Source organism: Prionailurus viverrinus, chromosome B1 (genome assembly GCF_022837055.1).
Source record: "Prionailurus viverrinus isolate Anna chromosome B1, UM_Priviv_1.0, whole genome shotgun sequence".
Lineage (NCBI taxonomy): Eukaryota > Metazoa > Chordata > Mammalia > Carnivora > Felidae > Prionailurus > Prionailurus viverrinus.
Genome location: NC_062564.1, coordinates 21416345 through 21442434, shown reverse-complemented (window position 1 = coordinate 21442434; position 26090 = coordinate 21416345). Strand labels below are relative to the sequence as shown.

The window sequence follows — 26090 nt, the reverse complement described above, 5'->3', positions numbered from 1 at the left end:
ATATCTTTATTTACTCTGAACACCTTTTGAACTTTGTAATTCTGGGATTATAGAGAACTCGGGATGCAGTATTCAGAGAGTGTAAGCCATTTAATTAAAACAAAAATTTCTTAAGAATACATTTAATAGAAGCATTAAGTTTGTCAAGAATAATAAATGATAACTTGAAAGCAGACAAGTTTCATTTTTTAAGCAATACAGAAATTAGATTTGTAAGCAAGAATATCTAAATGTTTTTTCTGAAAGTTTAAGCACTTTACAGTTTAGCTTTTTTATTTTATGCTAGATTCATCCACTGAAAACTAGCAGCAAGTTTACAGCTAGCTATAAGTAAACATTGTAATTTTGCTTTCCTTGTCAAAATATCTAGGAGCATTAATGGGAATTTTAAATGGGTTCTACAGAGGCATTGTGAAATTAAAATTTGGGGTTTTTTTGCCATGATTTTAGAATAGTTTAGTCTTGCTTAAAACAATACTTAGCATGTTCTTTAAAGTGGTAAGTTCCTTATCAATATTGCATATTATAATAATATTTTACTTGCTAAATATAAAGTAATATTTTATATATAGCATTACTAATACTATTTTTCTTCTAGGTGTGATTTCTTACACAGAATATCTTTTTCTCTTGTGTATTTTAACAAGTAAGTGTACTCGTAAGTCTATTTTTGGATCCATTTTTCTTTTTTAATCAGAATCTTGGAAAACAAATCTTAGATTCTCCTACTACTGAAAATCAGTTTAGGTTTATCCATGGTTATTTTGCAAAAATCAGCAAATGCTAAGCATAGCACTATCAAGAGGCAAAAATGTAACTATTTTTATGGGTTCTGGAATAGTAATAAAGTACTCATAAGTTATAAATTTTACATCATATATCAATCCTTGTGGTTTAATCTACATGAAAGCCTAAAGATCAGGTCAGATGGCAATTTGTAAATTTCCTGCCACCCTCACAGAAATCACGTATTTTTTAAGACTAGCATGAAAGAATGAGTCTTTTAACTAGTGAGTGTGTCAGAATACCCATCATCATCCTAGAACAGCTTTGTTACTCTCTTGCTCTCGTGTGCAGCAGTTTTTGTGAAATCTACAGAGGGCTTACTCGTGTTTTTAGTTAAATTTCATTGCATTTAATGCAGGATCTTACCTGCTCTAGTTCCCTGTGCTCCAGCCACCTGGCTTTTGTGTTCCTTGAATCCTCACCTCAGGAATTTGTACTCTCTGCTCTTTCTGCTATCAGTGCTTCTCTCCTCAAGATCCTCATGATAACAAACATTATCCAGGTTTCTTTTGAAATGTGAAATGTGAACCTTTCCCGACCATCCTCCCTCTCCTACCGCTCCCTTTTTCTCCCTTTACCGTGCTTTATTTTCTTCATAGCACTTAAAACTATTTGAAAGGATTCGTTTATTGGTTTATGTGTTCTTGTCTTTCTCCCCATACTTGAATGCAAGGTCCATGATGGCAAAGGTTTTCTCTTTTTTGTCCATTTCTGCATCAAGAACAGTGTCTAGCACCTGGTCACCTCTCAAAAAACTAGTTGGTGAATGAGTGAAAGAGTAAATGAAAGAATATCTCTAGACGGATTTCTGTTTGTGGGGATATGTGGAGATGGATGGGAACAAGAGTATCAGTGAAACTCTGTCATTAGAAACAAGTCATAAAATTCCTTATACCTCTATGATCAGAAAATTCAGAGCCACTTTGTTACTCTAAATTTACTAATGAATGGTGTTATGTTGGAGTTCTATCGTAGGAAGTTTGGGGGGGAGTACGTGTGTTTCAAAAATTATCCTTTATTCTTTTTTGCATTTTTTTCTTCCGAACTCAAAATTAAAATGTTGGTGCTGAAGCACGAGAAGTGTTGTATGGTGGTTAGTGGTAATACAACTGTCTGAGGTTGTTTCAGACTGGAAAGCCATTACAATTCAAGCCCAGTCAATGATGAATACTCCGTGAAAATCAAAGGAGTGCCAACCAGTATCTCAGAGACTTGTTAAAAAGCCGTATTGTCAGCTAGAACAACTTTGGTTGCAAAACTATTCATTTGAAATACCTAACACAGTGGAATGATAGGCAAGAATATAACAGAACTGGCTAGGGAAGCCACTTACTGAGATGGGACAGGGTGTGGTTAAATGTGTAAGGAAAACACCTGGTGCATGTGCTTACATGGAGGGGTTAGGATCCTGGGACACAGTGAATCTTCCTTTGGAGTTCAGGACCCATTTTAGAAACTTGCAGGAATTTCACTGAAAAATTATGGATGTTTTTTAGATTAGAACGAAGACCAAACGTGAAAACAGAGCTGACACAAAGTGGGCTACGGAATCTGTGTTACCTGTCTGTAATTTTCTCCTCTTTGCTTGTTATTGCTTTAACTTTATTTTCCCTTCCAAGCAGTATGTGTAAGGACTTCCTGTCTGTGTGTTTTCAGGATCATCTGAAAGCTTAAGACTTGGTTATTAGGGATGATGAAATTTTTTATTTCTTTCTCAACCGAATGCTAATGAAAGTAAGTTTACATTCCTAAGCTATAAGCAAGAAATGAGCCTGCATATAAGACTGGCTTCTGTTTCCATTAGAGACAGCTATTACCAGTTAAGAAAGTAGGGTAACGTGCTTCTCTTTTGCTAGCTTCAAGGTTTTACAACAGGTAGATACCAAATGTATCTGTGGGAGGCCTCTCTTCCAAACTTTTTGCACGTCATCTCAAAAGAAAGGGTCAGATGTTTCTAAAAGGCATGTGTACTGAGCTTCTCTTTGAAGGACACGTTCAAGTTTTCTTCTTTATGCTTTAGAAGGGAAAAGATATTGAACCTCCTTATAAGATTCATAACATTAAAACAGCTCTTAGTGTGTAAAAGTATGTCTTTCTCAGAAAAGCAATTGTTCCTTGTATTTGGGGGGAATTGAGAATTATTCAAGCCTCTTTTATTTGATATTTCTGTTTTTGAGGCTTCTAGAGGTTTAAACTCAGATATGTAATATCTTGTGCTTGACATTTATTTTCACAGGTCATTTGCACAATAATTTCCCTAAGAATTACAACTGGTCCATTGTGTCATGTTTTAACTTTTTTCTTTCACTCTAAGTAGTTGAACATATGCGATGATTTGATATTTCCCTTTTAAAAAAACTGACAGACTTTGGATAACAAAAAGTATTTATTTTTGCAAGTAAGGTTGTTAAATTTTACTGTCTGTGCTATGCAACAGTTACCACACAAATACTTCTAGAGTGTATTATCAATTTTGTTACTAAGTGTGCTAATACAGGAAGCAGAAATATGTATACATATATAGCTTTTCTTATATTTAACTAATAGTAACATGCTGCTTTTAAATCCTTGGTTAAAGAAAGTATTTTTGTACAGTATATACATAACTGCTTACAACTGTACTTTATAAACATTTTTCCATTTCACAAGTACTTTTCTATTTTTTCTGGCAGAGCCACATGCAGGATTTAGAATAGCTTTCAACATGTTTGACACCGATGGTAATGAGATGGTGGACAAAAAGGAATTTTTGGTGGTATGTATATTATATGCTGCATTTTATCAGTAGTTAAGTATTGAATATTTATATTCTTATGTTTTTGCATTATTTGAAATAATGTGGAAGAGTGAAAAAATATGCTTTCACCTTAATTTAATAAAGAAGTATATTCTTATGTACGTTAAATAATTTTCATATTAAAAAATATATAAATTATATTCATTATATAAAGGTGATTATAGTTGTTACACGCTTTCTGAGCATTTGAAATGAGCCTGATATTTCCCAGTGGGTGGGTAACGAGCAGTCTGGGGGTGTTGTCTGTGCTCAGTTATTCTCAGACCCCATCTTCTCAGTGCCCCCAACCATAGCTTTTTGCCACAGGAACTTCCCTTCCTCCTCATGATCGGATCTGTGGTTTTTCTTTCTGCTTTTCTCTTCCATTTATCACTGCCTTATGTTCTGGTCTGGTCCCCATTTTCCTATTCCCTTCTCCTGTCTTTGAATGAGGTCTGATGTAAAGTGGGGAGAGTAAGATTGTTCTTAGGTATTCACCTTCAGTCTTTCTCACCCGACCGACACAGGACTGGTGCTGGTGTGGCAACATCACAGCTGCTCACTCATCTTACCACCTCCCACTTCTAGAATCTTCTATTTCTTTTCACCCAGGGATTCTGCATCTACTTCTATGTCAAAAATGTCTGTTTTTCTCCCCTCAAAGTAGAGATCCTTCCAGTAACAAGATATATACCCTTAGCCCCTAGTAAAAAGAAAAGAGAAAGATGGCATATAAATAGCCATTTTGTTTTATATTTTCCTTTGTAACCAGCCATTAAAAATCCCTCAAAAAACCTCTTAAACAGCTTAGTATTTTCCTCAGAGGCTGGAACATGGAAGAGAAACTATGAAATCATTCTTTTCTGTGGTAGGAAAGAGAAGAGATGAAAATCCTTGTCGAAGGCTAATTAGTAGCCATTCAAAAAGAAGCAAGCCACTACTTGCTGGGATCTGTCCCATGGCTTCCTCTAACACCCATGCAGCCCTCGCTCGGACAGTCCCTGAACCAGGCCATTGGACCGGGAACCACAACAGACCCCTCATTCCAGTGTTTTCCAGGATGATGGGGGGGAGGGGGGTAAGAGTTTTCAGGTTCAGTGCAAAGGTAGAGATATGTTCCTACCTTCCTAAAGTCAACAGATTTAGTTTAATATGGTTTTGTTATGATAGCATAAAACTCCATTTTAGGACTTTCAGAATGGGCCTAGTACTCTAAATAATTTTTAATAAACTTTCTGTAGAAACTTCCAAGTTCTACCCCATTGATTAAAAGATTAACTTTTGGAACTCAGTCCATTGAAAGGTGCCTGTATAGAGATGTCCTTTGGAAAGCTGTCTGTGGAGACGGGAGGTAAAAACGTTCATGCAGGACCACGGCTTCTGCTCTTTACTCTTGTGAAAGCGACGGTGTGCTCCTTGCCTTTGTGGTGGCTGTACTGCTGCCTCAGGTGTGATGGGTTTTGTTTGTTGTTTTAGTTTGTAGACAGCAAAGAATTCCTGAAAGAAGGAGGTAGAGTTGAGCTAACTTAGTTGTTAGAGTCTAAAATCTAGGATTATCCTGCCTATTTATGAAATGACTATTAATAACCTTGGCTGAAAACTCTTTTCACAAAGAAAAAGTGTGGAGATAAATGTACTTGTTCACAAAATCATTTATATTTTGTACTGTATTTGTGTTATTACCTATGTTGGGAGGTAATACATTTCATCTGACTTTCAACTATTGCCTTACGAAATGAAGAGTTGAGATCGCTGTTCAGGTTACACAGACAAGAATACTGACCTCACCAGAAAGCTGTGATAGAGGTAGGATTAGGCTTCCCTTTGTAAAATAGAATTTTAAAGAGGAAATAACAGCATTAATAATAATAAATGACATCTCTTGAGAAGTTACTCTGTGACAGGCAATGTGCTGAGTAACTATGTGTAATGTTTACTCTGCACAACATTCTTACAAGACCTGGCGATTACACCTCAATAAAGCTGGAGAAAAAAAAAATATTCCTGTAAGGGAAGGAGTTACCTCCTTGTTCTGGATGTGGAAAACATTCCGTGAATGATTAGACTAACTTACTCAAGGGGTTATAGGCAGAGCCCTTGCTCCCACCAGCATTCGGTTACCTGAAAAGGACTTCCGAGGCCATCTCATTCCACGTGAGCAAACTGGGGCCTCGTGAGGGATGAGTGACCTGTTCACCATCATGAAGTTAGTGACAGAAGATGGGCTCCAAACCACAATCCTGAATTCTGTTCCAGTTTTCTTTATACCCCAGTAGGCTTTTTTATTTGTGGGTCACAGACTCCCTGTCTCTATGTCTTAGAGATAAAGTAAAGCTATAATCTTGTACATTTAACTTAACCATAGGTTGCCAGTAGCCAAGGGTGTGTTTTCTTTTTCTCAGGAAAAAAAAAAATTGGTACCAGAAAATATATCTGTAGCAGTATGAATGTTCTCGGTAGATGTTTTTAGAATATACCTAGCACAGGGTGGTAAGTGGGGCTCTGGAAACTCACTGGATATTTGATTCTTGATCACTTTCTTTGTCAGCTTCAAGAGATATTCAGGAAAAAAAATGAAAAGAGAGAAACTAAAGGAGATGAAGAAAAGCGTGCAATGCTGGTAAGAATAATTTATGGTAGTTTCAGGTGGGCCTTCTAGCTGAGAGTCGTTTTATTCGTGCTGAGAAACAAGAACTACAGTGGGTAACTTTACAGCTATCCCTTGCAGGAAGGCTTCCTAAAGTTCTTACGTAGGAAAACTGCTTCAGATTTCTATGCATCTGTATCAATATTATCTTAAATATTGATATTAAACATCTGTGTCCATAATCACATGCATTTTTTCATTTTCATCCATATTGTTGTTTTCCATGAGATTTGAAGGGTATATCATATAATAGACGAATACAGATCATTATGCCTGAAAAAATTTAAAGGTGAATTGCAAAGATTTAATTCTACATATGAGTGGCTTTAGTGGCACTGTAACAATATGGATGTTGAAGCAAAACCAAGGAAATAATATATTTTTTTGAGTTCTTAGAAATAAAAGATTCTTCTGGGGTGAGTAATGTTTTCAACTTACTCTGAAGGTAGAGTTAAGCAGCCTTTGCCTCCATTTCCCTACCAGTTTTCTTTCTGTTTGTCCCAAGTATTTCCGCCCGACAGTATCCCAGGCTCACATAATACAAATAACAAACAGGTGCTGAGATCTTACTCTCAGGGACTGTGCTGGATGCTTGTCGGCCCACCAGTTAAATTAGTTACCTTATTATCTGTAATTATGGCAAGCTAAGATTTGAGACCATGGTTGGGCAGCTCCAGATCTGTACTTTAACCATTATAGCCTATTTCTTCGTCTGGTCCTTAGATAGCAGAAACACAGTTTTGTTGAGATGTAAGTGATGACTGTTTCATTTTAAATTAGTGGCCCTGTGCAGCAGCTTAGTTGGTCTACCTAGAGAGCTGCAACATTTTTTATTATTCTCATTGTTATAAGGATATATTTCACGTTTTTTAAAAAAAAACATGTATTATCTGTAGCAGATGGTGCCATATTTAATCCCAATAGATTGTGTATTTATATTTACATTAATAAAAGCAGATTATCAGGATTATGGAATACTTATTATTTCATAAGCTATTTGACTGTGATATAATTATCAGTTTTTGTTGAGTCACCCTCAGTATTCTAATTGACAAAGCGTATGGAAGACACTCTTAGAAAATCAAAGAGCTGGTTATAATGTTAGTCAGGTATTAAAAGGGGCATTACGAGTTCTCTAATTCAGGTCTCGTGATTTTCAAATTATAATTCATAAATCCCACATGAATTAGCTCTATAATGCCATTTTTTTAGCGTATTAGCAATAACATGGAGAACTAAATACCTTCGTAAATTTTATTTTCTGTAGATAATATATGGAAAGTGTAAGAAGTTATTTTAATTTGGATAGATTAACTATATTTAACTGCATAAGCAAATTGGTAATAAAATATCATTTAGGAGGCTGAATTATGTTGATTAATCTTTTGCTATACTTCGGGAACAGAATAGATCATATTTCAATGGACAGAAATTTAACTGGCTTTTTTTTTCAGTATAGTTGAAACACAATGTTTACATTAGTTTCAAAATTTTAACAGTTTTGTTTATTTATTTATCTATACTGCTGTCAGAAAGGGCTTGTGAATCTTGCAAGGAAAACACAGTGCTGTTCTAATCATTAACATTTACTAAAATACGTAAGTCAAGTAACAAAGGGAGAGAGAAAAGGGAGCAATGACAGCAGACAAACCACACTGGGAAAAGCTACATTGTCAGCACAAAGCTTGGCTCTGAGCTTTATTGCAGCCCAGGAATAGTGAATTTAATGCTGGTTTAATGAAAATAGTTCATAATAGCGATATAGTAAAACCTTATTAACTTTGATTAATTAGAGAAAGTCTATCCGAATTTGAAACTTAAGTTATATCAACATACCCTAAATTGTATAATTTTATATGCATATAGGTCACTGAAGCTTCCTCTAGGAAATACATGGAGGAGACTTGTTTTAAAGAACAGATAAAAGTGACTTATAAGTAATATACTGTATAGCTTGTTTATATATAAGGAAACACTAAAGCCATTGATCTCCACAGGTACTTCATAGGTATTTACCTTACAGAGTTTAATTAGTGCTCTTGAAATTTATTTGTATAATTTAGCCATCAGAACCATTTCTTAAAGCAATTCAGAAATAGTCTTTAGACAGCCTCTGAACTAAATAAACAGCACTCTAAGACAATACAGCTCTCTATGGTAATCTATTGTTAATAGATGCCACATTTTAAATAATGCAAATCTGAACTGGTAAGATTTTTGAATCTTTAAGCAATTGAAATTTAGCTTATAGTGAAAATAACATTGATTACATTAGAGAGACAGTAGAGCACAGGCTCAGGAGCCAGATTTTCAGAGTTTGAGTATCAGCTCTGCCATTCATTATCTGCCTGACCTTGAACAGGTCCTAGCCTCTGTGTGCCTCAGTTTCTTCATTTGTGCCATGGGGATAATAGGAGTAATGGCCACATGTGATTGTTATGGGGATCAAATGAGCTAAAACATGTCGCCACTTAACAGTATATGAAATATACTAAATCCTCATGAAATAAAACTGTGCTTCGGAAGTCAAGAGGGAAACAACATATCTTGAGACACTCTGTGCTATGTCCATTATAAGTGTTGCTCCCATTTAGTCCTCATTACATTTCTGCAGGTAAGTTTCATACTGTTTTCCAGAGGAGGAAGCCATCTTAGAGAGCTTCATTGACTTGCCTCAGGTCATGGCACTAAAAAGAGCAGAACAAGATTCCACTGCAGGTGTCTCATACCATATCCACTACCATGCTGCCACATCTGGAGTTTTCCCCTAATCCATATGGAATTGCTGAAGCGTCTCAGTAGAACCGTGTACTTCAGAGGAGTGTTTTACTCAAAGCCATAGTTCTGTCAGAAAGTTAAAATGAAGATGGTTGAAATGAGCAGATTCACTTAATATTTAATTGTGTGAAATTTGAAAAACTTTGCTACTCATCTTTAACATTTATCCCACTTGTATTGTGTGTGTGCTCTATTTAGAATGTAGCATAATGATTTGCCCTTCCTAATTGATTATTTTGTCGTCTTTTTCTTTTTTTCTTTTGCTATACTTGGGTTCATTCTGAAATGTGACACTTCATTTGGCCCTTTGTGCTCTATGTCAGCGTCTTCAACTTTATGGATACCATTCTCCTACTAATAGTGTATGTACAATACTTTAAATGTTCTTTATGTAAATATCCCTCACCTGTTGTACTTGATGATGTTATTTCTTTGTACCCAGCTATATCTACTATTGAAAATGTTGAGGAATTTATTGAATATAATAAGGTGTGGCCAAGCCAATTTTTTTTATTTCCTTCCTAGATTTATAAGAAGACTAAAATTTACAAAGCAGGTGTATATCTTTAACTTTAGATTAAAATAAGGGAAAGGTGAGTGAACAACTACCAAAAGCTCTGATAGAATAATCAAAATTTTATATTTTTCAGCAGTATTTGAAGAGTTAAATACAAATTATGGAGCAGATTCTCAGGCTATGCTCCTGCACAACACAGGTATTTTAAGTACTAGATCTCTCCGTCTGATAACAGTCTTTCTCAGTTCTGATAAAGAGGAATATTAATAGATAGGCTTTTCTTGGTCATCACTATTTCTGTAAAATTTTTCTAAAATCTTGAATGCCTGCCTATGGCCTGTGGTCTGTACAAAAGTCTGGTATGATACTTGACATGTTTAATATATCATGTTATTTCTCAAAGAGGATTACCACTTTCAGACTCTTCTTTTCTTGAAAAAGTTGACAGTTCTGCAAAGGATCTTCCATATATGCTTATGCTCAGTTTTCTTCTCCTTTCCTTCCTCCTGGAAACTCAGAGCTTGTTGGTTATCCCAGCTACTAACAATGGAGCATATAGGCCATGGCCCCTTTTGAATGTAAACATGCACAGTTCATTTAGTTTCCCCAAGGATCCTTAAGTCATTTAGAAGGATCCTTCAGTAAACAAAGTCCCCCTGAGAGAAGCCCCTGAGTTCAGGGTTACTGACTCCGTCTCCTGCTGAAAGTGTTAGAGTTACAGTGTGCAAAGCAGGCGTGCGGTCTCCTGTGTCGGAGACTTAGCCAGAATTCCAAACTATAAAAATTAACTCTGTTCTAGCTTTGAACATACACTGGAGGATGATTCAACATAAAATAAATCCACGGTATCTTGCTTCAGTCACAAGGAATGGACCTAGAATGGGTTGGAGAACAACCCAAGTCCATGGGACCCTTCTGACTACTTGTTTTGACACCTTACAAGTGTTTTAAATTTTTACTACAAAGTTCACTACTTTTTCCATTAAATACAGTTTTCCATTTTCTTGAAAATTTTAATGTTCCTCTGTTAATCATTTCAAAGCTTTGTAAGAATATATAAAATGAAAATCTCACAGGTTATTTTTTTTAAGTTTGTTTATTTATTTTGAAACAGAGCGAGTGAGAGAGCGGGGAAGGGCCGAGAGAGAGGGAGAGAGAGAGAATCCCAAGCAGGCTCCACACTGTCAGCGCAGAGCCCTCTGCGGGGCTAGAACTCATGAACTGTGGGAACATGACGTGAGCCAAAACCAAGAACCAGACACTTAAACAACTGAGCCACCTAGGCGCCTCCATTTTTTTTTGTTTATTTATTTAAAGAGAACGAGTGAGAGAGTGGGGGGGGGGGGGGTGCAGACAGGTAAAGAGAGAGGGAAATCTCACAGATTATATGTACTGTGAAACTTAATAAATGTTAATACTTGTGACTTTATTACTTATTTTTCTAATCTCATGTGTCATTGAATGAGCCATTTTTCCAACTGTGGCATTTTATATTTTTCCTTTAAACTCAAATGATTTTCATATAGATGATTTTCAGAGTACTCTTGTCAAAAGGAAATAGATACTAACATAGCTCTAGTTTAAACTACACATACAAATTGCAATCACTCAGACATTAGTTGAATAATATGGAGAAGTAGATTTAAATTGTCTATTTCATTTTTATTATGCTTGTGTATTTAATAAGAAAGCAAATAGGGGCGCCTGGGTGGCGCAGTCGGTTAAGCGTCCGACTTCAGCCAGGTCACGATCTCGCGGTCCGGGAGTTCGAGCCCCGCATCAGGCTCTGGGCTGAGGGCTCAGAGCCTGGAGCCTGTTTCCGATTCTGTGTCTCCCTCTCTCTCTGCCCCTCCCCCGTTCATGCTCTGTCTCTCTCTGTCCCAAAAATAAATAAACGTTGAAAAAAAAACAAATTTAAAAAAAAAAATAAGAAAGCAAATATATGATTTTCATCTTATTGTAATATTTTAAAATTTTTTATCATGTATTTTAACTGAAAATATTTTTTCCATCTAATAATATAAAATACATATTTTAAAGTGGTGTAACTTGGTGTCATTTTTATCCAGTCTTATTAAATGGATTACATGACTTTTTAACTCCCTTAGGTCTTAGTTGGTTATATAAACTGACTTTTTTTCCCTCTGATAGAGCAGTTTTTGCTCAGAAAGGTATGATTATTTTCAAAACAATGCAAGCAAACAAGGAAAATGTGTTTACAATTAAAAAAAAAGGTCAGTTGGCCTGAAAATTTATATCAAATATCATTAATGCATGTAGTGCACAAATGTATTAGTACAATATTATAAATTTACTGGCAGTTATGTGCTAGTTTCCAAAATTGTACATCAGCTGGAATGCTAAAGTGCACAGTGTGAGTATAGTTCATGGAGCTGAATACCACTGCAGATCCTACCTTAGGAAGAAGTTCCTTCAGGAAAGGTGCAGGGACCCTCATAACTTTGACTATAGAGAGATTCTGTGGCCTCTGTAAGAGCCTCTTACAAAATTCAATCACCCTCACAGTAGATTCTGCCTGTGTTATGTCAGATTATTTCTTGCCATCCTATAAGGTTGAGCATACTCCTTTGTATCCAAGAATATAGTTACCTTGTTGCCTTTTCTGTTGCAAACATCTGTGATTCTTTCCGTGTTTCTCATATATTCAGCTCTTGATTATCTGGCCACAGCAATGAAAATAAATGTAAAAAATGCAAAAGAATAAATAGTGCAAAATCAAGTATATTTTACTTTGAAATACCCTATTTGATTTTTAAAAACTTTTTTAAAGATTGTTTTAATTACTCTGATTCCATTGTAGTCAGAAAATGCACCAGTTTTTATACAGTTTTTGACATGACTAAAACAGTGTCTCTGTATTCTCCAATATGGGGTGCAGGGTTGTATTCTGCGTAAGATCAAACATGTTAATATGTGTTTTAAACCTCTATCATTATTAATGTTTTTGTCAGCTTGCTCTGTCAATTAGTATTTTAAATTATACATTACAACGATAGACCTAATTTCTGCTTGTAATTCTGTTATTTTTAAATTTTATATATTTTGAAGCATTGTTACTGCCTCTCACAAGAATATAGATTTCTTACATCTTCTTAGTTAATTGAATTGTGTCTTTATATACTATCCCCAGATCTCTAGAAATGGGTTTTTTTTTTGCCTGAAAATCAATATAGTTGTCAAAATAAATATATCACCTCTAGTCTTATTAATATTTTGCATTATTTTCTATTTTTTTGCGTTTATTTATTTGTATTTTTGAGAGAGAGAGAGCACACAAGCTGGGGGGGGGGGGGCAGAGAGAGAGAGAGAGAGAGAGAGAGAGGGAGACACAAAATCCGAATCTGAAACAGGCTCCAGACTCAGCTGTCAGCACAGAGCCCAACGTAGGGTTCGAATTCACAAACTGTGAGATCATGACCTGAGTCAAAGTCAGACGCTTAACTGACTGAGCCACCCTGGCACCCCATATTTTGTTTCGTTTTCTGTTTTTTCCTGTAGTAATGATGAAGCTTTCCCTTAGTTATAAAATATATTTTTTAGTTCAGGGATGCCTCAGTCATTTAAGCATCTGGCTCCTGATTTCGGCTCAGGTCATGATGTCACGGTTTGTGGGTTCAAGCCCCGCAATGGGCTCTGTGCTGACAGCAAGGAACCTGCGTGTGATTCTGTCTCCCTCTCTCTCTGCCCCTCCCCCACTTGCTCCAACTCTCCCTCAAAATAAATAAAAACGAACTTAAAAAAATAATTAAAAAATACAATATATTTTTTAGTTCAGAAACTTATGGCAAATAAAATGTAAATATAAAATAAGTAATAATAATAAAAATATAACCCACAGATCAGTAAATAAAAAATTGCCGTGCCCCCAGACACCCCTTCATAGGTCTTTCCAGTCACAATCCCTCCCCTTCCTCCATAAGATAACCACAATCATGACTTTTATGTAAATCACTGCTTTGCCGTGTGGGTTTACCACCTACCTAATGCACCCTCAACAACGTGGTTTAGTTTGACCCATTTTTGTGCCTCGTATGAATGGGATCATATTACAGGAGTTTTTCTGTTTCTGCTTCTTTGACACGACAGATTGTTGGTGTCATCTACACTGTTGCATCCAGTCCTAGTTCACTCCCTTTTGTTGCTGTAAGCAGCACTCCTCGAACATTTTTGTTCTCGCGATCCCTTTACGTTGTTGAAAATTATAGAGGACCCGAAAGAGCTTTGGTTTATGTTGGTTGTATCCATACTTGCCATATTAGAAATTAACACCGAGAAGTTTAAATGTATTTATTAATCCATTTAAAAATAATAAACATAAACCTTGTTTTAAAGTAACTTTAAAAACGTAGTGAGGAGATTGGTATTTCACATTCTTCACAAACCTGTGTAGTGTCTGGTCTAATAGAAGAGAGCTGGTTTCTCGTGGCTGCTTCTGCGTTCAGTCTGCTGCAGTCACGTTATTTTGGCAACAAATGCTATCATTCGTTTCCCTTGAAGTGACAGGCGTGCTTGGTTCAAAAAAATGTCTGCCAGATACCAGAGTCTGAATAACTGTAGTTTTTCTACCCACTGTTCTTCCAAGCAAAAATGACAGTTCCTAAAAAAAGTGACCAGTTCACCTTGCAACACAAGCCCTTGCACACAGGCTTTTTCTCAAGACAACCGCTGTGCTGGAGAACACAGAAGTGTTTTATGCTCCTAGTTTCATCCCAGTGAATATTAAAGAGGCGTGTGCTCACAGGTGAATTTAAAAAATTGTATTTTATAACTATTAATATGCAAGTGCAGCAGATACATTGACAGCAAATACATTCTTAAGTGAAGTTTTTTTCACATGAGTATATGGAACTGAAGAATGTCATGACTTTGGTCTTTGGTGCCAGTGCTGTTCTTGTACTAAGGCAGCGAGCAAGCAGGTCTCCCCACCATTGCTTTGGCACCATCAGTCTACACAGCAGCGGAGACAAATAATGTCTCTACGATGCTTGTAAGAAGACGTATCTACTTTGTGTTTTGTCCAGCTTTTTCAGTTATTAATGAGAAGGTTGTCTGTCATTAATGGAAGCCTAGTACATCTTTTTCAGTCTCTCTCCTTATATTTTGATGTGTCTTTTTTATGTTAAGTTTATTTATTTTTGAGAGAGAGAGAGAGAGAGGCAGAGAGAGAGAGAGAGGGAGAGAGAGCATCCCAAGCAGGCCGTGCGCTGTAAGCATGGAGCCCAATGTGGGCCTCAAACTCAGAAACCGTAAGGTCATTGTCCGAGCCCAAGTCAAGAGTCAGATGCTTAACTGACTGACCCACCCAGGCGCCCCTGATATGTCTTTTTTAAAAGCATATGTTTTATGTATTTTATTGGTTCTTTTTTATGTGGGGTGATAATTTGTGCTTTTGAAAATTACAGTCAATTTACATTACTGGGATTATTAATTTATTTAGATTTATTTTAGCCATTCCATATACTCTTCTCCTTTCTTACCTTTCTTTTGAATTAACTAAGGTTAATTTTTCCTCTTTATTTTCCTCTATATTAGTTTAAAAGACATTCACTATATTTCCTCTATTTTCACTATTTTTCCTCTTTATTTTCCTATATTAGTTGAGAAGACATTCACTATATTTCCATAAATATCCATAAGTATACTTATGGTAATGAAGTCTTAGATATGCCATATCTTCACCTCTTCCCTAAAAAATAGTCTTAAAGTGCTTTGATATCTCCCATTCCCCTCCTGGCCTGGACACTTGAACTTGTACGAAGTTTGGGTTTTTGTCATTTTTTTAAATCCTTCAAATTAGGCTTCTTAAATATATACTATCAGTGTTAGTTTAGAATTACTTATATATCTGCCATTTATTAATCCCCTTTTTAACCTCATCCCTCCTAAATCTCACAGTCTTAATCTCAGAAAGTTTATCTTCAACTGAGGGTCCCCCTGGAAATGTTTTCATTTTGCCCTTATATTTTCCTAATTTTATTGAGATATAATTGACATATAACACTGTATCAGTTTAATGTGTATGACATAATTTGATATATGTATATATTGCAAAGTGATTACCACAGTAAGTTTAGTTGACCTCTGTCACTTCAGATTGTTAGAAATTGTTTTCCTTGTGCTGAGAACTACTCTCTTAGCAACTTCCATTATACAGTACAATGTTATTAACTATAGTCACCATGTTGTACCTTACATCCCCAGGACTTACTTATCTTTATAACTAGAAGTTTATACCTTTTAACCATCTAAACACACGCACGCACGCACACACACACACGCACACACACACACACACACATACATACATATATCTGTGCCCTTATTTGGAAAATAACCTTACTAGATCTATTGTTATAGGTTGACATTTATTCTCAGCAAATTATGATATCATTCCAGTTTTCTGGCTGTTTTTATTGAAATTGAAAGTTCAGTTCCAAGTCTAATTATTATTTTGTAGTTAATCTTGTTTTTTCCTTTCTAGCTACTTTTAAAATTGTTTGCCTTTTGTATTCTACAATTTGACTACAGTATACCTTTTTGCCTTTATTTAGCATGAAATGTATTGGGCTTCTCAAATACAGGGATTGTATTTTTTCATCAATTCTTGAATATTCACCGCCAGTATCTCTCTGGATATGGTCTCTTTCCCATTTTCTCTATTACTGGTTTCTGGAACTTTCATAGATACTAATGTTCTCTTCTATGTCTCTTAACTTCTCCTTAATAAGTTGCCATATTTTTTTTCTTTTCATGTTGTGTTCTGTATAACTTATTCACATTATATTCCAGTTCGCTAATTTTCTCCTTAGGTATGTATAATATGATACTAAGTTTCAGTGGTTCCATCTTTAATGTCCAGAGGTTTTATTTGGTTCTTTTTTCTGATCAGCCAATTCATTTTCAGTAGTCTGTTCTTACTGGAAAGTCCTTTCAAATACAGCTTTATATTCTTTAAACTTACTAAACTTATTTTGTATTCCATACCTAATAATTTCAATATCTGAAGTCTGCAGGTTTTGTTCTATGGTTTGTTGTTTCTGCTGGGTCTCACTCACGGTGGTTTATGTTCTTTTGTGTTTAGTAATTTTGTATTTTGAGTATAGATTTGTTGGAATGTGTCTGTGGAGATTCTTTAAGGACTGGGTTAGGGGTGTGTTTTTTCCAGGAGGGGGTGTGTGTGTATGTGTATGTGTGTGGGTGCGGCTGTGGGTTATTCTGTGATACACTGGAGAGAACTGCAGTCCTATGTAACTTTATTTTTTTAAGTTTATTTATTTATTTTTTTATTTATTTATTTATTTTAAAAAAATTTTTTTTTCAACGTTTATTTATTTTTGGGACAGAGAGAGACAGAGCATGAACGGGGGAGGGGCAGAGAGAGAGGGAGACACAGAATCAGAAACAGGCTCCAGTCTCTGAGCCATCAGCCCACTGCCCGACGTGGGGCTCGAACTCACGGACCGCGAGATCGTGACCTGGCTGAAGTCGGACGCTTAACCGACTGCGCCACCCAGGCGCCCCAAGTTTATTTATTTTTGAGAGAGAGAGAGTGAGAGAGCACAGGAGGGCAGAGAGAGGGGGAGAGAGAATCCCAAGCAGGTTGCACACTGTCAGTGTAGAGCCCTACGCGGGGCTCGAACTCCTAAACCGTGAGATCATGACCTGACCTGAAATCAAGAGTCGGCTGCTTAACTGACTGAGCCACCCAGGTGCCCCAGTCCTATGTAACTTTAAATTACAATTCTTGGATTATAGTTTTTCAGGCCATAGTTGTCATAGTGGCCCAGATTATTTTTTATTTGTTTGCTTTTATTTTTCTGTGTATGTTTTTGAGTATCACTAACAGTAAAGACAATTTACTGTCTGATTCCATGGGCTGCTGCTTTGTTTTTGTTTTTCCAGTTTGCCTAATCTCTAAGTGTAAGCTTTCTCAGATCCTAACTGTATATAGGTATTTGCCTATCTGCATGTGGACAACTTTAGGGAGCCATTATTCTGCTTACCACAATGGTATGTTCCCTTCTTGAAATCAGTCGTCTTTTTTACTAAATTGTTTTCTCTTCCTTCTGTCTTTCCTTTCTCCCTTCTTTTATTTATTTATTTCCTTCCGCCCTTCCTTCCATCCTTCCTTTTTTTCCTTCTGTCTTAGCCAATTCGTGTTGCTATAACAAAATACCTTAAACCGAGTGGCTTATAAAGAACAAACATTTCTCACAATTCTGGAAGCTGGGAAGTTTAAGATGATGTTGCTGACAGATTCAGTGTGGTAGCTGATGAGGGCCTACTTCATGGTTCATAAATAGCACTTTCTCACTGGATCCTCAAGTGGTGGAAGGAGGCTAATGAGCTCTCTCAGACCTCTTTTATAAGAGCACTAATCCCATTCATGAGGGCTCTGCCCTAGTGACCTAATCACCTCCCAGAGGCCCCACTTCCTCCTAATACTATCACCTTGGGAGTTAGTATTTCAACATAGGAATTTTCAGACCTTTGCTCCTTCCTTCCTTTTATCCTTTGTATGGTTAATGTCATGGAATGCCTTCAGTAGGATGCTACTTTGGCTCATCCAAAAAGACAGAGGAAATTCTTGACCAAACTTCAAAGTTTAAGGAAGTTCTAATAACAGGCTCTAAATTACGCAAAAGAAGATATCAGTCTTAAAAAGTATAGTACATGTGGGATATCATTTTGCCTTTGCCATTCATTTTTGAAGTTCTTCTGAACTATGTCTTCTGTTACCTCTTTTAATAATTTCTACACCTAACAACATTCTAGTAAGGAGGCCTAAAGCTCATATAGTAATCAGACACTGAGAAGACTTCAAGAAGTCTTTGCAAATTTTCCCACATTTGCATATCAAAGCATCATGATATCTATTTAAGAACCATCACAATGCTTAGTGAGTTATATTTGGGCATTTCCCCCTCTTAGTCTTTTCTTAGTCTGTATTGCATATATTCTGGTTTTGTATTTGCTTTGCCTTTCTTGCTATTAAAATCTAGGCTGATTTTCATTACTACTTTAAGCTTGTTTTAAATATTGTGTTATATTTTTCTGATACTAAAGTTTTCTACTAGTTTTGCATGTTCTGAAAATCTACCCTCGATTTCATCCCCCAAATTAATCCCTGAGTCATTATCAAAAATTAAATCCTGTCTCCTGAACAAACACACCTATGACTGTGCCAAGAAAATCACTGATGTATTAGCTTTTTCCCCCTCAGTACAAGGAATGACATATTAATATGAGGAATGACAATAATTGCTGTAAGAATAGTGTCCCTTTCCCCAGAAACTCTATAATCTAAAAGCCTATGGATAAAACAACATATATTGGCAGTTATAGCAATTCAGTTATATATTCTATCATAATTTAATCTTTGGAGCTAAATGTTGAGTGTGAGAGCTTTCTACAGGAGGGACCATTAAGCTGTTACGTTCTAAGTAAGATATTTTTATTGAAAAATATATGATCCTGATAGATAAATGTACATTCTTAAAATATTTTAAAATATGGGTAGCAAAAAGAGGAAAATAAAACATATCCCAATCTCATCATTCAGAGATAATCAGTATGTTTGAATACATTTACGCCTTTTCTATGCTCAGAAAATGTAGAGATCCACATCAGTATAGTCTATCAAACTAATTGTATCCCTTAATATGTTATGAACATCCTTCTGATGTCATCAGTGTTGGTGTGTGTGCATGTGTGTGTGCATGTGCGTGAGCGGCGATGGTGACCAGTGTTGGAAGGAGAGAGGCATGGCTTCACAAAGTGAACCATTCCTGTTACCCTCCAAATAACAGGGTAGTAAGCCTTATTTTCTAGTTTGATAGGTTTAACAATCCCTTTCTTTACCATAACCTTCTCAGTTACAATAAAAAAATGTATCCATGTTGAAAATATTAAGATAATCTTTGCAGAGTACCTAATCTAGCTAACATTTACTGAGGTTCTACCATACTTATATAAAGACATGGACTTTGTTCTAAATTCAGCTGATTTTACTCACTTGGCTTATAATTGCTCAGTTACATTTTATTTTGTTACTAGAGGGGGTGATGAGCAGATCCTCTGGTATATTGCTGCATTTACACTGATGGTAATAAGTACCTCTATGTTTATATAAGTGATTTCTGCTACATTATACATTATTATTAACATCTAAGATTCTATTAAAATATGATCAGTAAGCAGTGTTTTTTTTCTAATTAATAATAATGAAGTAAAGTTTAGTGTGTTGAAATAATTCCCAAATGCATTATGATTTTATTAATGGCACCAGACTTTTAAAAATTAACACACACACAAATAAAAATCATCAGCCGCTCCTAAGTACGCCGAGCAGCATTTTCTTCTCACAATAACCAGAATACCAAGCCTGAGCACCTGTGAAATCTTCCCTGATAAACCGTGCCAGAAACTGCGTGTAATTATGTTTGTTTACAGAGACCCAAGTTAAGCTTGTAGTTCTGCATTTTCATATGAAGATTAGACTGCATTTCTTACTGTTGGTTTCCATCGCCTTCTTCAGTCTAGCCAGTACTGAGATAGAAGATTAGGAAGTCCCTCATCTATTCACAATAGACACAGCTACCAAATCCCTGAGTAACTTTAGGTGGTTTAACGTAAACTGGCATATTTATTCTGTATATGTTTTAGATTAGTTTCAGCTTTGTTCCTCTAAATATGAATGTGGTCATTTTGACTCTGATGCACTGACACAATGTACACTAGCCAACAATAACTGATTTTTAAATTAAGTATCATTTTTATAGGTCGCTACAAAATTACCAAAATATTCTCCAAATGAATTCACATAAGGTGTGAATAAAATGCTTATTTCACACTTTCTTAGAAGTTACGCATGTTTCTGTAGGCAGCATGGGGGAGGACCGAGGAATGCGATTCTTTTTGACAAAGCCACATTGTACGTGGAAATAGTGGTTATATACCATTACACCTTTGAAAAAATACCCCGGGTTTACCAGCAATGTAATATAATACTGTTGTGCACAGCAGAAAACAAAACAGGTAAGTTAATGTGTTTTCTTTTCAAGGTTGGCTAGAAGAGACTTAAAGTGTATAAATTATCATTCTTTGTGACTGTTCTTTAGATTTCAGATGTACTTCTTAAAACTTCTACAGGTACTTAAGACAGATGCTGAGGAACTGGTCTCCAGAAGCTATTGGGATACACTGAGACGTAATACAAGCCAAGCACTCTTTTCAGACCTCGCAGAGGTACAATTAAACCTCAAGCAGGACGTTGTACTATTTGCCGTTTTGTAAATCTGGTCTTCATTTCATTTCAGAGTTACAATGATGAAACCAGCAATAATTTTATATTTTCCCTTTTCTCCAGTAAAGCAATAATTCCCGTGTCCGAACGGTATGTTCGAATATGTCCTCTGTGCTGGCAGTGGCTGCAAAGCCACCTATAGTGGTCTATATTAAATCAACTTGTGACTTTCCAACTTAATTAAAAAGAAATATTGCTATTTTTAACTTAAGGCTCACTTTCAGGAAATTTAAAAGTACTATTTTATTGTTTCACTGAATCTTTTAACCTTATAATTTGCAATGTTACATGAAGGCTAAAACTTGTAACTTGGTAAAAGATAGCTAATGCTTTAGAGTATGGTAGATTTCAATATTAAATTTCCTAATATTAGCGTGTAGCTTACCAAGGGGGATAGGGGAGGTATGCTAGGAGAAGTCAGTCAAGGAAGGGAGGGATATTTTAACTTGACACTGTGTAGGATTGCCAGTGCATGAAAAATTAAAAAGCGGACTGACGATTATTCGTTATTGTTCTTGAATTCCCTAGAGACATGCACCTTATTGCTGCACTCAGGTGGGGTGCTCCCACCACCGACTCATTATGCTGCTGTTATTAGGGATTTTTCATTTGTTTTGTTTTGTTTTGTTAGCGATTTGTCATTTTTAAAGATGGGCTATGTCTTTTACATTAAACACTATTTTATATTTTCTATTAATTTTTAAGAACTTTATTAGAAATGGCTGTCAGTCTTACCACAAAGAACTTTTCAGTAAATACTGAGATATATTTTTCATTATTTTTCTCTTTAAAGTGAGGGGCGCCTGGGTGGCGCAGTCGGTTAAGCGGCCGACTTCAGCCAGGTCACGATCTCGCGGTCCGTGAGTTCGAGCCCCGCGTCGGGTTCTGGGCTGATGGCTCAGAGCCTGGAGCCTGCTTCCAATTCTGTGTCTCCCTCTCTCTCTGCCCCCCCCCCCCCCCCGTTCATGCTCTGTCTCTCTCTGTCCCAAAAATAAATAAACGTTGAAAAAAGAAAAATTTAAATAAAAATAAAAAAAAAAAGAAAGTTAGCTTCTCATTTCTTTTTCTAACTTTGACTTTTTTTTTTTTTTACATTTTTTTAATGTTTATTTATTAAACAGAGAGAGAGAGCGAGACAGAGTGTGAGTTGGGGAGGGACAGAGAGGGAGGGAGACACAGAATCTGAAACAGGTTCCACACTCTGAGTTGTCAGCACAGAGCCCAACGTGAGGCTTGAACTCACGGACTGCGAGATCATGACCTGAGCCAAAGTCGGACGCCCAACCGACTGAGCCACCCAGGCAGCCCTAAACTTTGACTTAAAAATTACACCTAAAAATCTGAAGACGTGAACAGGAATCCAGGTGTGACTTCTGTTACCCGTATACAGTGTTACCCTGTTGGCACCCCTAGGCTAGGCAAACACTTGGCAATGTTAGTTTTGTCAATTGTGCTCAATTTTAAAATCCAAAAACATAAATAAAGCATTTTTCCCTTTCTCCAATTTACCTCTGATATGTAAATATGATGTAATTATGACCAGTAATTAACCCTTTAAAATTACCTTTTAATTTGAACCATTTTTAAGGCATAAAGTGGTAATTGATGTCCCATTTACAGGTATGTTAGAAGTACTTACTTCTGTAATCATTTGTGCAGGCACGTGGTAGTAAATGCCTGAAATAAGAGCAACTCGGGACGTGAGCCCTGGAGTCCTACAGCCCAACTGGGACCTAGCTTCAAACTAACAGTCCTGTCCCTGCTCTCTTTCCATCGGAGACTGTCCACCTCTCAGCCTCCAGCCTGTCTTTAATCTAAGAAATTCCCACAGTTGGACACAATCTGCTAATTCGATGTTGAATTTAATCCAGATCTGGGGAGGTTTAGTATCAGAAGACCAGTCAGCTCTTACATATACTCAAAGATTATATGTATGCATAAGACCTTTTGAAGATGTTTTTCACTCGTCAGAGGTGTGCTGGAGCTAGATTTTATGGCTTCCTAGAGCTAATTCTGCACATCTCTTCCCAATTCAACATTCCATGGCATCCTGTTGGTCCTTGAAAGTGGCCATGATAGAGGAATTAATACCATAGAAATTGGCCAACACTACAAATCGGAGTTGTTGGGTTTTTTTTTTCCTAAAGAGCTTGTGTACTAGCACACTATTGGCTATGATCAACCTACACTTCACTCATAAGATGCTAGATTACTTAATGAATTGATTCAAACATCATGAAAGTAGATCGGATAGAAGAAAGAAGAAAACAAAACTTATATTGTCTTCTAAAGTAAAATAATTATTTGGGGATTATCTCTGTTACTACCGTCCCACATGAGAGAGGATAATTGAGAATTAACTGTAGTTAAGTTACAGCTCATCGTAATTCCTTATCGGTTCCTACTGATGCCAGTGTACATCGAATTGTTTATAGTATCAGTATTTCAGAATTCACATTAGTTTGAAAGAAAGCTTAGAAATCTGTTTGATACACCACCCTTGGATAGAGTTTGATAAGATTATTATACCACTGTAATCAATAAAAATACATTGAAAGATATTTTAAAAATTTGTAATATTTGACATTTTAATTCCATGCAAATGTATTAATTTATTTTATTTTTGATGAAATCTTTTAAAGTAATTTTTAAGCCCCAAAAGATAAGGGTCTTTCATAAATGGCCATAGGGTTCTTTTGTGGCTTTTTCTTGCTTTGTTATGAAAACACCTGAATTCATTTTATTTTAACAATGAGCACAAGAATCAAAGGGATAAAGTCTCTATTTTGTCCCAACTCCCCTGTGATTTAAGTTACATAACACTGCCAGGATACTAAGGGCACTGGTATAGTTTTCAATGACTCCCAACAGTGCTCTGTTTCATTGAATGGGGGGAGAAAAGTTTTCACCATTTCCATTTTCTAATTTTTTTTTCTCTAATGTCAAACTGTTACTTATGCCTCTGTGGGTCTGGATTATCTGGATAAGTGCAACCTAAGTCTAATAAGATTTTGATGATGAAAGACTGTAAACGAAGATCTGCTCTGTTCAGTGGGCATGAGAAAAGCTGGAAGAATGAGGTCATTATTTAAAACCTGTGTAAAACAAAGCCATCTCATTTCACTGTGTCAGGTCTTGAGGTAGAGGACATCACAGCACTAAAGGAAAACATTTCATGAGGGTGTTATCGGAGTTCACTAACTTTTGGTGTTCTCATTTGAAGGCTTTTTTTTCAGGTCTATATAATATATATGGGCAGTTTCAGTTAACAAAAGAAGTAAGAGTGCACCATGTAAAACTTTTTTTGCATTAAGCTTCAACATTATCATCTTTGCTGTCTCGTCTAGTCCTTTTTCAACTTCTTGAAATATATTGATTTGGCAAAAATAAACAATAGCCAACATTTGTTGAGCATTTACGGTATGCCAGTTATAGTGCTAAATGATTTACATGTGTTACCTGAGCCTCACAACACTTCAAGGTAGGTACTATTATTCCTGAGGGTAATAATGTCCTCAGAGAGGTTAACTTCCCAAGGTCACCTAACTAAGCGGTTAAAATTCAGGATCCGAAACCAGAAATCTAACACTTGAGCTCACCGTCTTATGTGCTCGCCACACCACTGCTTATTTGTGAAGTAAGCAGCTTTTTCTAGAACACCATGGCCCCTCTTTTTACCCACTTTATACCTCCCCCACATTCCCTTCCTCTAGCTTCTAGATGGATACCCACCCACCCCCCGTTCTTCATGCTGACTTCTGATTGGATAGAGCTTCCACTTGATGCTCCATTTAGTCATGCCTTCTCAAATATTTCCTCCCCCTGCTTCCTTAAGCTGTTCCATGCATAATGATGGATTAGACTTGATGATACACAATCACAAAAGAATGTTTATAATTAACATGAGAAATCTCTTTTTTCCCAGCGGTCTTAATGCTTTACACCAGAGCAGCTTATGACTGCCAATAATAACACTTGTATACTTGACTCTCATTCATACCCTAATTTTATCCTCACATTCATTGTCATAGGTAGGTTTGTGCCTCTTGTATAGATAAGGAAGCTAAAGGTCAAAAGATCCATAAACTCAGATCTTCTGATTTTAAATCCTGCCCGTATGGCAGTCTGCCTCCTCCACCTAAAGCCACTGGTGGAAGTAATAGTGCCTTTTGAGCGCTACTGAAAATTATACTTGTCTGCTATCAGTAGGGAGTTCTGAAAGGCTGGCAGCACTCATATTCCTCAACATCCATCATCTGCTTGTTCAATAAGGTATATTTAAAAGATAGTATGGGACACCTGGCTTCCAGGCTGTGGTGTTTTCTCCCTGGCGATCAGATCTTCAAAGAAGTTGGATATATTACAGGAAACTTCTAAGTTATTCCAACTCCTGAAAATCCTGGGAGTTGTCAGCAAACTAAGAAGCAGTAGAGATCTTTCAAACCAGTTAAAGGAGGTTATATGCTAGGGATTACCTAGGAAAATCCAAGCTAAATAAATATAAATAAGACCTGTAGTCTTACTAAAGAATTTCACCAATCTGAGATCATTTAAAGTGGAAGATACCTTACATGTTGGAGTTTTTAAGAAAGACCTGAGTAATCACCGTAGCAAAGAGACCACTTTAGAAAAACAGGGATTAAAAGAAGGCGTGTGGGAGGGAAAAGATAAATCACGAGATGTAGTCTCTATAACATTGAACTAGTCATTAGTAGTTAATAATAGTTGGTCTAGGGAGAAGGGAATAAAGATCCAACAAATATTATGAAGGATAAAATTGCTGTCTTCATGAAAGATTGGGAAGAGAACTATAAAGAATCAAAGGATTACCAAAAGTTAATGTGTGGAAGATGGGTAAGATGAGACATTTTGTCAGGGAACACAGATCACAACTTACTCCTTTGTAGAGAAGTATATGCTATTTCTTCTGTTTTCTATTAAATGCCGACAGAATTCTCACCAAGAAGTAATATTTCAGATATGTACTTTTAGATGGATATTTATGACTGTGTTTTTTTAATACATAAAATAGTAGTTCTTATTTGACCTCTTATTTTTCTTACATTTTCCAGGATAATATATGGGAGAGTTACGGTCATTTGAATTTTAATTTTTATACCTGAGTTTATAAGATAGGTATGAGTTATTGGCCAAGTGAGGAAGGAAGGAGAGAAGAGAAGGAAGAAAAAAGAGTCAAAGGGGAGAGAGGGGGAGAAAAAGGAAAATTGATATCGCTTCATTAAAGGAAAGGACTGTTTTC

The 26090-nt window shown here is 36.3% G+C and overlaps 1 protein-coding gene across 4 annotated transcripts in view; it reads left to right on the top strand.

Annotated features, from left to right (window-relative positions):
* MICU3 (mitochondrial calcium uptake family member 3) overlaps positions 1–26090 on the top strand; it is a 113295-nt gene that overhangs the window by 68832 nt on the left and 18373 nt on the right. For 3 of the 4 annotated variants that reach the window (XR_007151695.1, XR_007151694.1, XM_047856839.1), the window contains exons 5-9: positions 599–646; positions 3459–3541; positions 6111–6182; positions 9311–9349; positions 20677–20772. Coding sequence is in view for 2 of the 4 variants with exons in the window: in XM_047856839.1 (XP_047712795.1) it covers positions 599–646; positions 3459–3541; positions 6111–6182; positions 9311–9349; positions 20677–20772 (338 nt within the window). In the remaining 2 variants the exon portion in view is untranslated. The remainder of the gene's footprint in view (positions 1–598; positions 647–3458; positions 3542–6110; positions 6183–9310; positions 9350–20676; positions 20773–26090) is intronic. The other variant, XM_047856840.1, reaches the window with a different exon arrangement.